The sequence below is a fragment of the Alternaria rosae genome, assembly GCF_020736505.1.
Source record: "Alternaria rosae strain MPI-PUGE-AT-0040 chromosome Unknown BKA58scaffold_1, whole genome shotgun sequence".
In the NCBI taxonomy this organism is placed as follows: domain Eukaryota; kingdom Fungi; phylum Ascomycota; class Dothideomycetes; order Pleosporales; family Pleosporaceae; genus Alternaria; species Alternaria rosae.
The window spans coordinates 4,870,695-4,884,846 of NW_025763570.1; the positions used below are offsets into that span (position 1 = coordinate 4,870,695).

The 14,152-nt window shown below is 53.3% G+C and overlaps 5 protein-coding genes across 5 annotated transcripts; 2 read left to right on the plus strand and 3 right to left on the minus strand.

Moving 5' to 3' along the window:
• The first annotated feature begins 33 nt into the window (after positions 1-33).
• On the plus strand, positions 34-2,619 carry BKA58DRAFT_352598 (CoA-transferase family III domain-containing protein). The gene is made up of 3 exons (XM_046168577.1): positions 34-562; positions 624-1,337; positions 1,387-2,619. Exons 1-3 carry the CDS (start codon positions 350-352, stop codon positions 2,164-2,166), a joined length of 1,707 nt encoding a protein of 568 aa, XP_046032041.1. The 5' UTR covers positions 34-349; the 3' UTR covers positions 2,167-2,619.
• On the minus strand, positions 2,352-4,228 carry BKA58DRAFT_31474 (uncharacterized protein). Its single transcript, XM_046167490.1, has 3 exons — positions 4,109-4,228; positions 3,973-3,986; positions 2,352-3,913 (listed from the first exon to the last, which is right to left on the minus strand). Exon 3 carries the CDS (start codon positions 3,813-3,815, stop codon positions 2,538-2,540), a length of 1,278 nt encoding a protein of 425 aa, XP_046032042.1. The 5' UTR covers positions 3,816-3,913; positions 3,973-3,986; positions 4,109-4,228; the 3' UTR covers positions 2,352-2,537.
• A 1-nt stretch (position 4,229) lies between these two features.
• Positions 4,230-8,523, minus strand: BKA58DRAFT_31369 (uncharacterized protein). Its single transcript, XM_046167441.1, has 3 exons — positions 8,321-8,523; positions 5,375-8,224; positions 4,230-5,325 (listed from the first exon to the last, which is right to left on the minus strand). The coding sequence occupies exons 1-3, from the start codon at positions 8,409-8,411 to the stop codon at positions 4,643-4,645; spliced, it is 3,624 nt and encodes a 1,207-aa protein (XP_046032043.1). The 5' UTR covers positions 8,412-8,523; the 3' UTR covers positions 4,230-4,642.
• Positions 8,524-9,264: 741 nt separating this feature from the next.
• On the minus strand, positions 9,265-10,412 carry BKA58DRAFT_434912 (uncharacterized protein; the record flags this gene model as incomplete). Its single annotated transcript, XM_046173298.1, has 4 exons — positions 9,265-9,931; positions 9,983-10,136; positions 10,187-10,259; positions 10,404-10,412. The coding sequence occupies 4 exons, from the start codon at positions 10,410-10,412 to the stop codon at positions 9,265-9,267; spliced, it is 903 nt and encodes a 300-aa protein (XP_046032044.1).
• A 467-nt stretch (positions 10,413-10,879) lies between these two features.
• Positions 10,880-12,389, plus strand: BKA58DRAFT_416972 (actin family; the record flags this gene model as incomplete). The annotated part of the gene is made up of 5 exons (XM_046172615.1): positions 10,880-11,019; positions 11,072-11,118; positions 11,178-11,324; positions 11,384-12,175; positions 12,225-12,389. The coding sequence occupies exons 1-5, from the start codon at positions 11,001-11,003 to the stop codon at positions 12,387-12,389; spliced, it is 1,170 nt and encodes a 389-aa protein (XP_046032045.1). The 5' UTR covers positions 10,880-11,000.
• Positions 12,390-14,152: the final 1,763 nt, after the last annotated feature.

Consider the following 14,152-nt stretch of genomic DNA (forward strand, 5'->3'; position numbering starts at 1 on the left):
GCTCCCCCGGGCCTCACCCAACGTGCCGACATTCTGTTCTGCAGGCGCAGCCTAGACACTACACCTGGCATCAAGACTTCGGCGTTCGAAGACGCTACTGCCGTCTACGGGCGTAAATCACAGCCGTCAATGGAATGCTACCCTTCCCAATACGATTGGCTGCGGACTCCCAGGTATCGTTACACACTGGTCCTTTCAAAAAAAGCAGTTCATCCACACACTATAAATGTCATCAATGTCTACAGACTTCCTCCCTGCAAATTCTTCTACTTCTCAGAGAAGCATTCTCTTCGTTTCCTTCACCAATTAGCTAGTATCAATTTTCTCTAAGCACGATTGTACCCTCGTCATGGCAGCGCATCAAACGACAAAGGACACCTTTGGCCCTGGAACATTCGTTGATTGCGACTTCATTGGTGTACCTGCCGATGCGAGTAGACTACTGAAACACCTGGCTGGTATCACACCTGGCTTCACGACCGAGGAGGCTGCCTTGAATAATGTCGAATTCTCTGGGGGTGAACTACCCATCATCCCAGGACCCTTGAAATCGCAGGTCTTTGTGCGTACTCATTCCTCCCAAAACTTCAAAAAATCACAATGTGCTCACTTCCTTTGCGTAGTCCGCCGTTCTACATGCCATGATCGGAATTGTTGCCAAAGAGATCAGCGCACTTAAAGGCATCGAAGCGGGTAAAATCCACATCGACACTGACAAGTGTGGTCTGTACCCTGCCACCGTAGCCCTCGTCGACATCGACGGTAAAGGACTCGGTGATGTCCAGACCGATGGCACCCTTACAAAAGCCAGTCTGGATGTTGACAAGGGCTGCGTTAGCAAGAATCACATGTATATTCGCTCGTGGGCCATCTACCCGACTCGGGATCCTCGCGTCTGGTATCAGGTAATGAGTAACCTCAACGCCCCAGCATTCTTCAAGGCCTACGGCATCGACGGAGAAGCCCCTGTTGGGACCAGAGAAGAGGCCTATAAGTTGATCAAATCCACCATCTCCGAGTATTCGGCTGCCGAACTTGACATCAAAAACATGGAGAACGGATTTTGCGGGCAGACTTGTTTCACACCACAACACTGGAGAGAAACGTCGATGGGCAAGCGACTGGCTACGCACCCTTTGATCGACTACGCACAGGTCAAGGGCACTTCAGCATTGCCACCTGTACCTTTTCCACAGACTAGTGATGCTCGCCCGTTGGCCGGCATCAAGATTGTTGAAATAGCCCGCGTAATTGCTGGCCCAGCAATGGGAGCAGCTCTTGCAGCCTTGGGTGCGGACGTCATCAAAGTTCAAAGCCCCGATCTCCCCGATCTGCAGGTACGAGGCGCTGTACACTCTATGTTTACATCGATCTGACATTCACTAGCCTTTGAGTATTACGCTTACAGTCGGTAAACGTACATATGCGTTGGACCTTCAGAAGGAGGAAGACAGGCAAGCCTTGACTGACCTGATGGCGGGTGCGGATGTTATAATTCAAGCATTCCGCCTACGCTCTCTCGAACGGAAGGGCTTTGGGCTACAGGACTTGGTTGAGATGTCGAGGCAACGTAACAAAGGAATCGTCTACATCGATCTCAACACCTACGGTCCGGACGGCTACTATGCAGAACGCCCGGGATTCCAACAGATTGCTGATGCCGCTTCTGGATGCTCTTATGTCTGCGGCAAGGCTTATGGATTCGAGGACGGTGTCAGTGTGCTCCCTGCTCTTCCCGTTGCCGACATGCTAGCTGGGGCGGTAGGTGTCGTCAACGTTCTCCTTGCTCTACGTGATCGCGCAATCAAGGGCGGATCGTATCACGCCACTTCAGTCTTAACGTCGGTGGATGTAATACAGCTAGGAGAGGCATTCGGGTTGTATTCGCCGGATACAGTGAAGAAAATCCAGGACAAGTTTGGTTTCAAACCCATGACACCGGATCTGCACGTGGAAGATCTTCTCTACATCCTTGGGAAGGCTTGGTCAAGCCATTCAGACCTTCTGCACCGTGACGGATATATGGTCACTTTCGACGATACGGCGTATGGCAAGAAGCACTCAATACTGTCTCCGATCGTTCGATTTGACAACGAGGATGTCAGTCCTCGCTGGACCCATGGGCCTGTGGGATATTGTGCGTCAAAGCATGAGACGTGGGCATGATCACACATTGGTGATACCGCCTCCAACCAGACCATTCATAGATAAGGACTTCTAGTGGGAGTTTTTGCCAGTTTTGTTTTACGACGAATCAGCCACAAAGCGAGTAGGACGTTTGCCGCAAACATCATGCGTTTCCTGATATCTTTCCGTTCTGCCCAAACACCAATTTCGTATAGAATAGATACCAGCACGGAATGATCTTCATGGCGCGTTGACCTGCACTTTTTGGATGTTCAAGAGAAGAATGAGTTGCTTGGAGTTTGTGAGAGCACAACACAAAGAAGTGAGCTTAAATACCCAGCTGAGCACGGGAGAAGGCCCGTACTTCCAGAGATCCGCCAAGTATAACTCTGTCATGTACAAAGAGCTAGCTAATTCATGATACCCTTGCCCTTCACGAACTCGTCCTTCCCAGGTTGGGGTACCAACTTGAGGCCCTGCTCCGGCCGACGCAGATACACTTTGTTCCTGCACTCCTCTTCAAGCTGCGCAACAGAGTTCTCGCTAATCCACACCCATTGTTTGCCGTACTTGACAGTCTCCTTCTCGTTACCTTCAATATCAACGAACGCCTCTCGTTCTTGAAGCTGATGCTTATCTGTAATTTCGTTCCAGCTTTTCATCTTGCCAAATGCCAGGTTGTGCACATGTCCGATAGGTCCAGATATGATGCCGTGAGAAGCGCGTAGTTGCGAGATCGGCTTCGGATACTTCTCGTCGCGCCTTGAGAAGAACAAGAGTTGCTTAAAGTTGTCTTCTTCGAACTTGAGATCCCAGACCTTCATCTCCGCAAGGTGGGACAGCGGGACGTGAAGTTCGACTGTCCGTCGATCAGCGACCGGACAAGCGTCAGTGATCAGCGATGAATAGTGGTTTGAGACCCAGATCTGATGAGTGAAGTAGAGTCCCCCTCGTCTTGAGAAGTCTGTTGGTCCGGTGGACTCTAGTCGTGCGAGATTCACCGATCCATCTTCGGCTATGCATCCTGCGCATCGTCTAAATTCCACGCTCTTGAACAGCGTGATATGGCCTCCAGGTGTTTGAGGTACGGTGTATGGCTCCCCTTCTCCTCCCCTCAGGTTCACTCCCGATGGAGGTGCGAGCTCTTGTAGAATACGCGCATTCATGTCGACGAGTGCGAGATAGTTGGTTTCCAAGATGTCCTGAAGCCACATCGAGAGTGACTGCACTCCGCGGATCGCATAGTGTTCTTCCTTGATTAAGGCGTCGGAAATCTCTTGCTTGACACCCACTTCTTGCATCTTCTCTTTCCAATCATCGCCGTCGTCGTGTGTGTCCGCGCAAAGCGAGACGACATTTTCCACTACCCATCCTTGCAGGTCGATGTTCTTCTGCGTCTGTTGCTGTCGCTGCTGTCTGCTGGCGTATAATGTTTGCGCCTTTTCCGGAGTCAGCCCCATAAACTCGAGTGTTTGAGCGGAGTCAAGTCGAGTTGGGACAGAGATGTAGACGATTTCAGCGGAAGCTGAAGACGCGGTTGAGACACTTCTTGAAGTATTCGATGAAGGCGGGCTTAGGAGGCCAATAGATATCTTTCTTGCGCCGTTTTTCTCAGCGCCGACAAGGGAGGAGTCTCGGAGTTTCAGGCGCTTGACAGTGTCCTCTGGGAGAAGTAGTGGGGATGACATATTCAATGTCTTGTTGAGTCGATAGTAAGTGTGAACAAATCTCGAGGTAGGCAATTAATTGTTCTGTTGTGAGAAGGAAGGTACATGAGAGAATAAGGCTGAGCAGAGGTTATTAATTGCTTGAAAGTTAGCGCGCAGTAATTTCAGGCTCTCTCACCTTCACCCAAGGTTCTATAGTTGAGTCACATAGGTCAACCACTCGAATCTCACAGGTAATTGAGCGACGTTTGATAGGCCAGAAAACAAACTGTTGCCTAGAGCGAACCATATTTAAAAAATATGAAAGCTTTCACCTTTACTAGTGATATGAAACCATAGCTCTTGCGTTGAAATTATAAATGTCCAGAAATTCGAGCCAGCGGAGCTCTCCACAGGCCATGCGGAGTGATATTGACATTTCTAATCAACCGTAGGAAATGTGTGACGAAGAAAGAAAACATGTAGAAGAGAAGGGGCTTTTATACCCAACACTGCGATCACGAGACCGTCACGTGAAATGCGGGAAGCTGCACCCATCCATCGATACATAATGCACGAGAAGCTGTTACCAGAACTACCTAATCGAAAACACCTGGAACAAGATCAAAGTGATGGTAATGTATAACGAGAATTCGAATAAAGACGCCATATAAGGCGATGTGCTAGCCATCATGGCTTTATGTTACAAATATACAAAGAATGAACATGTGAGCTGCTGGCGAGCGCGCGCTAGCGTCCTAACTACCATTCTCAGCTCAAGCCAGCGGATTCGGATATTACCTTGATTCCATGCCCAATACTCCCAGCCGTCTCGCCGCTCCCCAACGCCCACCTCAGAATTTCGATCCTCAATCCTCAATAGCAAAGTCATCCCCACCATCCGTCTCCGCACTCTCTCTACCCTTCTCCCCCGGCGCAAAAATATCCGGATTCCGATTCTTCAGCGCCGCAATCTGACTCTCCTTGAACAGTTTGAACTGCTCCGGGTCTTCCTTCTCCAAATTCCTCAACTCTTCAGCATTCTCCACGACGCTGTTGAAAGCCTGTTCCCAGCCTTTGCCTTCGATCATATGCCTCATCTCGTCACCGCTGTAGTTCTGAAAGTATGCGCGCAGGGTGCGAAGATGCTCGGGAAGACCTTGATCGTCTGCCGTGCCCGAGATGAAGGAGACGTGGTTTTCGGAGACGTCAGGAGTAGTGGGGCGGGATGGGTTGAAAAGACCGGTGCGGACGCGGTGGCCGAAGCGGTGGAGTCTTCCTTCTTCGAGGGACATGTGGCGGGACGCGAGAGAGACGTCGGAGTTGTGGCGCGAGCGTAGGGTGGAAGGTTCGTCTTCGTCAGATTGATCAGCTGTGAAGTCTGTTGAGACACTGTTCTCGAGTGTCGGAACGAAGGAGGTGGGTGGTGAGCTGCTGAGTTTGGAGCTCGTCGTGGAAGCGGCATCAGATGGCTGGAGACGCGTCTCTGGGTATTCGTCTTCGAAGCGTTGGATCATGCCTTGTAGTGTTGTATCCAGGAAAAGTAAACGACCTATCAGGATGTTAGCATATCAACATGACAAAACGTTTGTGAAGCTTACGGTAGTTCAAGTCATTGTCACTCTTCGCCTCTCTGATGAGTGCAGGCTGAATTCTTGACCGTGTGTTTCGCGCAGTCTCAAGAAGATCCTTGGACATGGCTCTGGCCTTGCTTGGTTCTTCCAACACTGGTACCCTGTTTCTGCTCCTAGGAGTAGAAGTACCACTTGCTGGGACAGACACCCTTCGAAGGTCGTTCTCCTTGTGCGAAAGACAGTAGCTAAGCGCTTTCGCAATTCCTGTGCCTCCCACGATGTAGTCATTATCTGCTGCATTTGACACATTGTCGGTCTCCTTGTAATCGTCTTCCGTACCGACAAGACGCAGCAGGATATCTGGAACCTCGACTTGCTTAGGCGCTGCTCGAAGTTCTGGCACTTCGTTGATGGATTCAATGTTGCGCAAGCAGTACGCGACGACTTGTTTGGCGAGCGCCTTTATTACTTCGCCTTGCTCCGGAGCTGGAATATCGACATCGACACAAATGAGCGACTTGGACAGCTTAGCCGCAAGAGTCAGTGATGCATACAACGCAGCAGCTTCTTCTTGTGTTTCCTCATCGGTCGAGCTTGCGACGCGCGTTATCTCAGGGTTCTCGAGGATATTGATATGTGCGATGTGAGGACAGTCCGGCAGAATCTCCGCAATAGCGATCGCATCTTCTGGCTTCATATCGACATTCATGAGATGTATCCGTTTCAGCTCTTTGAATTGAGGCATGTATTTCCTCAGGAGAGACAGGGATGTCTGGCCCATGAAGAGGCCTCTGTTATGCGAGAGATCCAGGAATCTGAAGGAAGGTAGGTTGATGAGAGTCGGGATAAGTGTCTTGAGAGCGTCCGGAGTGAGATTAGTATCCTGTAGGCACAGTGCCCAGAGTGGGCTGTTCGGGCAGTCCTTGATACTTTCGCAAATCTTGCCCATCAATGATCTCAGGTCATTTCCTCCAATATCAATACCCTGACAAACACCAGAGCGCAAGTAGTGCAGGACGTGCTCCAGGCCTTCAGCGTCAATGTCGTTCGTCGCCAGACTAAGACGTGTAATACCGCTGATGACGCAGCCGTCGATGATTTTCCGGATGCTTGAGGAAGTAAGGTTGCATTCAGCCATGGCTAGCTCTTGAAGTTCTGAACCGCCCAGTCGTTCCGATATGGCCTTGGAGAATATTTCAGCTACGTCTGCCGATTTAGCGTCCTTGGTGGGTGACGGCGCCTGTGTGCTGTTCGTAGGCGGGGAAGCCACCTGCGGGCGAGACTTGGGAAACGGTATCATCGACACGTCGACCGCCATGATGGACTTGCACATGTATAGGAACAGAGCGATGTGTTTCCAGCCTTCAGCTGTGATCTTTGGGTTGTTCTTGAGAACTAGCTTCTTGACTGCGCATGAGCCTTGCTGGCACAGCCCGTCCTGTGTTCCGTCGTTGGATAGATCACGTCGCTTCGGCGGCTCAGGAACCTTGGCAGCCAGGAGACCAGCGAGTATGACCCGTATCTTCTCGTCATTCAGATCGGCGTCTTCCAAAAACAATTTCTTCACAGGTACGATGGCGAGCCAGTCCGATAGCGTCAAAACGTCAGCCAGCTGCAACCTCGACCCTGTCAGGTCCAGACAGGTGACAACTCCTGGCTGAACAACGGAGCACGCGCGTGGTGCCGCAAGCTGGTCGCTAATGCGTTTGAGTATGGGAGATTCGCGGAGTTGGCAACATCTTCGGTAGATGCGCAGTGGGTCGATCGTAGGTCGGTCTTGAGCGCGAGGAGTCGGGGCCCCAGTCGCAGCAGGTACTCCTTCGGCGCTGGCGCTGTCGTCGTCTCTGGTAAGCTCCATGGGGATTGTTCCATTTTCTTCGGCCTTCTTGCGTTTCTTCTCTTTCCGCTCCTTGCGCTCAGCCTCGGATCGCTTCTTCTTCTCCTTCTTCCGGCTCGGTTCCTGCTTGTCCTCGTGCACGACAGTGCCCTCTGGGTTCGACTCGGAATCGTTACCGACGACTTCCTGGGCGATGGAGACGACGCCGTCCTTGTCTTTCTCCTCAGCTACGGCATCTGGGTTCTTGAGCGCCTCGCCCTCGCCGCGCTCTTTCAGCTTCTTTTCCTTGCGCTTGGTCTTATCGTCTGTCTCAACATCATCCTTGTACTTGGGCCCTCCAGCTATCTCAACATCCACACAGAATGCCACTTTGCGCAACTTGTTCTGATCCAGCTCCGGGACGAGACATCGCTCTCGGTTGGGGTCGACATTCATGATCTTGCGCGGGCACATGCCGCCGTTCGGATAGACCTTGCCAGCCGTGCCAACCTGGGTTCCAGATGACAGACGTCGCAGCACATTCCCTACGAAGGAGCTCTTAGGCTGTTGCGGAATGTAGGGCTCAGGCGCGCCATTAGTGCCTCCTGATGCCGCCTGTATGCCGTTCAGGGCGCCGTTGGCCGAGGGTGAGGCGTTGGTCGCGCCATTCGCAGCAGCGGGCGAGCCTTGGGCCTGGGTGTGTGTGGTTGCGGCGGGCGAGTTTTGCGACGAGAACTTTGAGCTGATGCTGTTCATCCACGAGTTGCGTCGCGAGCTGTTCTTGGAGTCGGGTGGCGTCGTGCCGCTGCCATTCTTGTCGGTACTGCCCCGGCCAAGCAGCGCTGGCCGCTTTGGTATCTTTTGTGGAGGAGTTGGGCCAGCTGCAGCAGCTGGGGGCGGTCGCGGCGGTGATGCGGGTCTCGTAGTCGCCGGTGTCGGCTCATTATTTTGCTGCTCATCGTGGCGGGGTCTGGCGGGTAGGCCACCATGCGACGATGTCTTGGGAGGCGCATCTCTGGTCAGGCCGGGCGACGAGGGCGCTTGCTGGCGATGGTGATGGTCTGCTCAGGCGCAACATGTTAGTAGCCTCTCAAGCTCAGGGTTGCGCCGCAAAGCCGAGACGTCTCCACCCAGCAAGGTAAGCGGGCCTCACTTACCTCTAGTCGAGTGATGCAGCCATGATACATCAACACCGTGAATGTCTTCCATGGCGGACGCGGTATCGCCGGGTGTTTGTACGGCTGTCATTGCGTATATAGGCGTCTCGCCATGCGTCAGGGTTACAAACGGCCTCGGTGAGGCGGACGGAAGTCAGCGGGGTTTCTGCTTCCACGAGAATCCGCCGATTGGAAATGTTGCAAACTCTCTCAGATAACGTGTTCCGTGCGACTTCAACGACTCGCTGCGCTCAAGGCTGACGGCTGCGTGATTTCTGGGAGCTGCTCTGTGCGATACTCGGCCGATGCGATGTTATGGCGAACGTGCACTGCAAGCTGTGGGAGCCGGCCGATGACGAAAGGTGTCGGCTGACTGCTTCGGGTCTCCTTCTCCTCTCCACACCAAGCTCTATCGCGTCCTCAATCCTGCCGAACATCATGATCGACTGCGAGGATGGCCTATATATCTATCTGCCCTCTTCCTTGAAACCAACCTAATCGCAAGTTATCCACATGCCTCACTCTGCTGCTGGCTGATGCATCCCGCGGAGCAAAGCGTTGACTACCGACTGTTCCCTTAGTACCGCTGAAACACCTGACCGTCATGGCCACACAAAAACAGCAACCCGTGCTTGTCTTTCCACATGGTCAAACCCGTGACAGCACGCCATGTGGTGTCGGCCGCTACCGACCACACGCGCGTGTCACATGTTGCTATTTCAGAACATTTCACACACATTGAACAGTAGGGGCACATTGTTTGGGGGGGTATCTTGTTGTGGTAGCCAATCGCGGCGTGCCGTCTCGTCATCTCATTGAGGTCGTGAGGCTAAGTACAGTAGATGTATCCTGCCACGGCAGGCATCCTTTCCATGTCATCCCCAGACGCCAGAGCCGTGCTTTTGTCATGATAGAGCAAAGTAGGAACAAGAAAGAGAAACAGCTTAAGCAGTGATCTCGGCGATCTTGGCCTTGACGCGCTCCTCCTTCTCGGCCTTGGTGAGCTTCTTGCTCCTGAACTTCTGCGACTCGGCCTTCCACTCGTCCTTGGACTTCTTGGGGGCCTCGCCCTCCTCCTTCTTCCAGGGGTCCTCACGGATCTGCTTGTGTGCGTCCTGGTACAGCTCCTCAAGGCCGTCAGCCTCGATGTCGTCGTCGATGTAGCCGCTGAACTGAGACTTGTAGCGCTCCTCGTCGTCGTCGGCGAGAGTCTCCATGTACTCAGCGACGTGACCACCGAAGATGTACTTGCGGAGGGTCTCGGCGTCGAGCTCCTTGCCTTCCATGTCGTATCCGGGGAAACGGTTCTCGGAGTGGGGAACGAAGACACCACCGTCGGAGCAACCCTTCATGGCACCGAAGACACGGGCACCGGTGGAGGTACGGGTGAGACCGACATCCAAGAAGACCTTGAATGGGCGGCGCTCCTCGCCGTCAACCTCAGCGGCCTCGGTGAGGGTGAACTCACCGTCAGCCTCCTCTACACCAACGAAGTCCTCATCAAGCTCGAGCTTCTTGAGGACACGGCGGGCAAGGAGAAGACCGGTGGCGTAGGCGGCGGACCAGTTGGTAAGACCGTGGGTGATGCCGTAAGCCTTGAGCTCGTGGGCACTGAATTGTTGTTAGTCAAGAGTCTGGCGAAGCGCAGTCGCTAGGACGTACTAAGCAGCCATGAAGACCTTGTCACCGCCAATCTCGGAGTGGACGACTTGGCAGATGATGTCCTTGTTGGTGAAACGGACGACGAGGCGGTACTTGGGCGCATTGTACTTGTTCTTGGCCTGGGTGATCAACCGCTTACGGGCGTAGTAGTCGGCTGCGGATTGTTAGATTCAGTCGCGATTTGACGGTTTGATTGATACGTACTCTTTCCCTGCCTGCGGCGCTTGTACTTGACTTGGTACCGCGAGAAGTAGGCATCGTTCTTCTGGAGCTTGGACTTTTGACAGAGTCAGCGATTGGCGCTTCAAACCCGCATTCGAAGCATCTCGCAAAGACTCCACTCGACTTTCGTCGAAGCGGGGTTGCCGTATGGCAATGGAATGGAGAGTTGCATTGCGGACGCAATTCAGGGTGTACTTACGAAAGGCATCTTGACCTGCTGTTAGTTGAACTGGCTGGAGAGAAAGTTTGGTGTTGCCGAACGACGATATTGAAGTGGGCAGGAGGCGCTCGGACCATGCCTTAAGCGATGCGCAAGTCGCGACTTCCTCAAGTTCCCAGGTGGGTGACCATGCGACTAGCATGAGGTGGGTGACCACAACTAAGCACCTTGGTTCTGGGCATAATTATAGAGATGAAGTGTAGGAGTACTAGGTTTTCAACAGGCCTCCGAGTGCAGTGATGTCAATCATCGTATGTATGTGCTATTGAGGAAGAAACCTCTTTTGTACAACAGACCTGCAGCGCCATGGAATATGTGGCATATCATAAACGTTATGCATCGCCTTTCTTTTCTTAACAGTCTATTAGCCTATAGTATTCTTAAAGTCTTGACGATATAAAGTGACGCATTTCAAGTTGCCGTGAGCATCGCATTGCCCGTTTGAGTGCTCACGGACCCCTGGCCAACCATGCGCCCCGCCAACGTCGTCAACCTCAAGGCAGGCAGCCCCGAGCTACGGCCAGCTTCCAACATCCACTCCTTCAGCCCCAACAACCCTTTCGAGCTTTGCACAGGATGGCTGAAGCTCCCATTGGTATGCGCAGCTGCCTCAGCTATATGTGAAGCTCTACTTACCCTCCAATTAGTCCTCGATGGCGGTACGGGTTTCCTCAAGGCGGGTTACGCCGGACAGGTATGTACTATGTAAAGCGGCAGACTGGTCACGGCAAAAGCTAAGAGGTCGCTCATTAGAACTTCCCCGACCACCAGTTTCCCTCGATAGTCGGCCGACCCATCCTGCGAACCGAAGAGCGAGATGGCGGTGACATCCAGCTTAAAGACATAATGTGCGGTGACGAAGCAGCGGCAGCGCGCTCAATGCTTCAGATCACGTACCCTGTATGTGCATCTTTGAGATCTCTCAAGTTGCCTCCGAGCTAACGCTGTCTTGTCCGTAGATGGAGAATGGTATCGTCAAGCGATGGGATGACATGCAACACGTCTGGGACTACACCTTCCACGACAAGATGAAGCTCGACACTACAGGCCGCAAGATCCTCCTCACCGAACCGCCAATGAACCCGCTCAAGAACCGCGAGACCATGTGCGAAGTCATGTTCGAGCGCTACGGATTTGGAGGTGTATACGTGGCGATCCAGGCCGTCTTAGCTCTATACGCGCAGGGATTGTCATCTGGTGTAGTCGTCGACTCGGGAGATGGTGTGACGCATATTGTTCCCGTATACGAAAGCACCGTCCTCAATCATCTCACACGCCGTCTCGACGTCGCCGGACGCGACGTGACCCGCAACCTCATCGCCCTCCTGCTACGGAGAGGATACGCCCTCAACCGAACCGCCGATTTCGAGACGGTCCGTCAGATTAAGGAGAAGCTTTGCTACGTCTCATACGACCTTGAGTTGGACCAGCGCCTTAGCGAAGACACAACCGTGCTGGTGGAATCCTACACTCTACCTGATGGTCGTGTCATCCGGGTTGGCAGCGAGCGCTTTGAGGCTCCCGAATGTCTGTTCCAGCCGCATCTTGTGGACGTTGAGCAGCCCGGTATCGCCGAGTTCCTGTTCAACACGATCCAAGCGGCCGATGTCGATGTCAGGAGCAGTTTATACCAGGCCATCGTGCTCAGTGGTGGTAGCAGCATGTACCCGGGCCTGCCAAGTCGGCTGGAGAAGGAGCTCAAGCAGCTGTGGCTCACCAAGGTCTTGGGCGGAAACCCGGAGCGACTTAACGTGGGTACACACCTACTATGACGGCTAAACTCTGCTAACACATACACAGAAATTCAAGGTCCGCATCGAAGACCCGCCACGGCGAAGGCACATGGTGTTCCTCGGTGGAGCCGTGCTCGCGCACATCATGGCCGACAAAGAGAACATGTGGATATCAAAGGCGGAGTGGGAGGAGCAGGGCGCGAAGGCGCTGGAGAAGCTGGGCGCGAGATGATACTAAGGAAAGCATGCAGCGACATACATCAACCAACAAATCCAAACATTTCATGACACGAACTGCGTACCGCAAGTAGTATGAGCGAGCCGAGACATGTCGCTGGTGATTTTACCATCTGTCACACCTTCTCAAAGCGGTTTTGTTTGCCGTGATTTACCTCGGTGTTCCATAAACAGCCTCAATCCAATGCGTTGCGCCAACTCGATGTGCCCGAGCTCTTCCTCCGGCTGCATGGCTTCATCTACCTGAGCCGCACGCGGGAGATCTACGAAGCGATACAACAATACAACTTCCTCATCGCGAGTTGACGCATTGACGGGATGCCCAAATGATTCCCATAATTGCCGCGCTAACCTCTGTCCTCTGGTGCCCAAGCCAAACTACGTGACAGCACTGCATTGCGGCGAGCAAAGCCGGACCCTCTCTAGAAGAACATCACATACATTAGAGTTCGTGTGCTGGCGTCATCGGTCAGCGCTCAGTAGACGATGGAGAAATTATGTGTAGGAGCGGCTTCGGCGGCAGTCTCCTCAGGCGGTATTTCCGCATGTTGGGTAATATGGGATTGTGCAGCTGTGTTTGTACCGTGCGAGCGGCTCTCCCTTCAAATAATATCGCACATATAATCTTCGGCGATGTTAGGGTGAACTTCGGGATAGGCAGAGAAAAAGGCGCATGATAGATCACGATCGGTCTTCGTCGTTACATTCATCCAATATGTGCATGCCCTTTTACGAAGAATGCCGCAGCCGTGCTGCACAGGTGCAATGCACTTGGCGTTGCGGCCACAATGTGGTGGTGTCATGTCTTGTAGGCGCTACCGTTTGTCTCATCAGACCGTACTTTGAGAGAGCACGCGCGCGGACGTGAAAGAAAAAAAGACGTTGCTGCAACCTGCCGCAGGGCTCTACTGCAGATGCAACGGTACCCTATCACACCCACCATGTCGCTGCAGGGCAATTGAGGGAAGTCTGCAATGCTGTGTTCACACCACGCGTTTAGCGCCGGGCATTCTAAGGCGGGCACGTGTTCGGTCTTAATCATGAGCCGGGTATGCTGCACTGCGTCATAACGGACAAGCTGCACAAGCTGCTTAGGCGTGTTGGACGATTCGCATGGTTAGCGAGGCAGGAATTCAGCGCCCCGCCCAAACCGCGGAACCAAGGCCTGCGAGGTGAAATGACGAGGTTATAGCGTCTGCAAACATGGCGCGCCTCGCTGTAGCGGCCTTGTCCTCCGTCGGTACTAGCTATGTAAAGGCCACTGTGTACCAGTTATCCTATTCACTGTTAGATTAGCTTTCAACCCTCCCTCCTCTGCGCCCACCTCAGACTAGCCGACGCACTCCATCTTACTTTGATTGTGGACCCAGGTTTCGGGAAAACACACGCGCCATCTGTACTCCGCCATAACCGGCCCGCAGCCACCTGTTGCAACTGATAGACACCGGCTTGGTGTGCTGCCAGTAGCAGGCGCCTGTGCTTCCACCACATTGAAACGGGGTCCACTTGAGCCGTGCATCAGGCTTGTTACCCTCTCAGGAACGATTACCGCACGACGGTGCGCCTTCAAGCGGAAGATCAACACTGTACCTTTCCAATAAGATCGGCCACCATCCCGAGCCCTGCCACCAAGTCCCAAGCCTTTGCTGGACCCTCCCGCTGCTAGATATATTAGACACCGCCGCTGCTCTGTGCTTTGCTGCCTGCAAGCACGGTACTCTATCTTTCGATTATCCCTCTCCTCACTGTCATTCAGGA

Bases quoted from the DNA above. Each gene is read 5' to 3' on its own strand.
- BKA58DRAFT_31474 (XM_046167490.1), bottom strand. From the start codon at position 3,815: ATGTCATCCCCACTACTTCTCCCAGAGGACACTGTCAAGCGCCTGAAA.
- BKA58DRAFT_31369 (XM_046167441.1), bottom strand. From the start codon at position 8,411: ATGACAGCCGTACAAACACCCGGCGATACCGCGTCCGCCATGGAAGAC. The intron at 8,225-8,320 runs GTAAGTGAGGCC...GCGCCTGAGCAG, and splicing joins GCTGCATCACTCGACTAGAG to ACCATCACCATCGCCAGCAA. The intron at 5,326-5,374 runs GTAAGCTTCACA...ACATCCTGATAG, and splicing joins TGACAATGACTTGAACTACC to GTCGTTTACTTTTCCTGGAT.
- BKA58DRAFT_352598 (XM_046168577.1), top strand. From the start codon at position 350: ATGGCAGCGCATCAAACGACAAAGGACACCTTTGGCCCTGGAACATTC. The intron at 563-623 runs GTGCGTACTCAT...TCCTTTGCGTAG, and splicing joins CCTTGAAATCGCAGGTCTTT to TCCGCCGTTCTACATGCCAT. The intron at 1,338-1,386 runs GTACGAGGCGCT...GACATTCACTAG, and splicing joins CCGATCTCCCCGATCTGCAG to CCTTTGAGTATTACGCTTAC.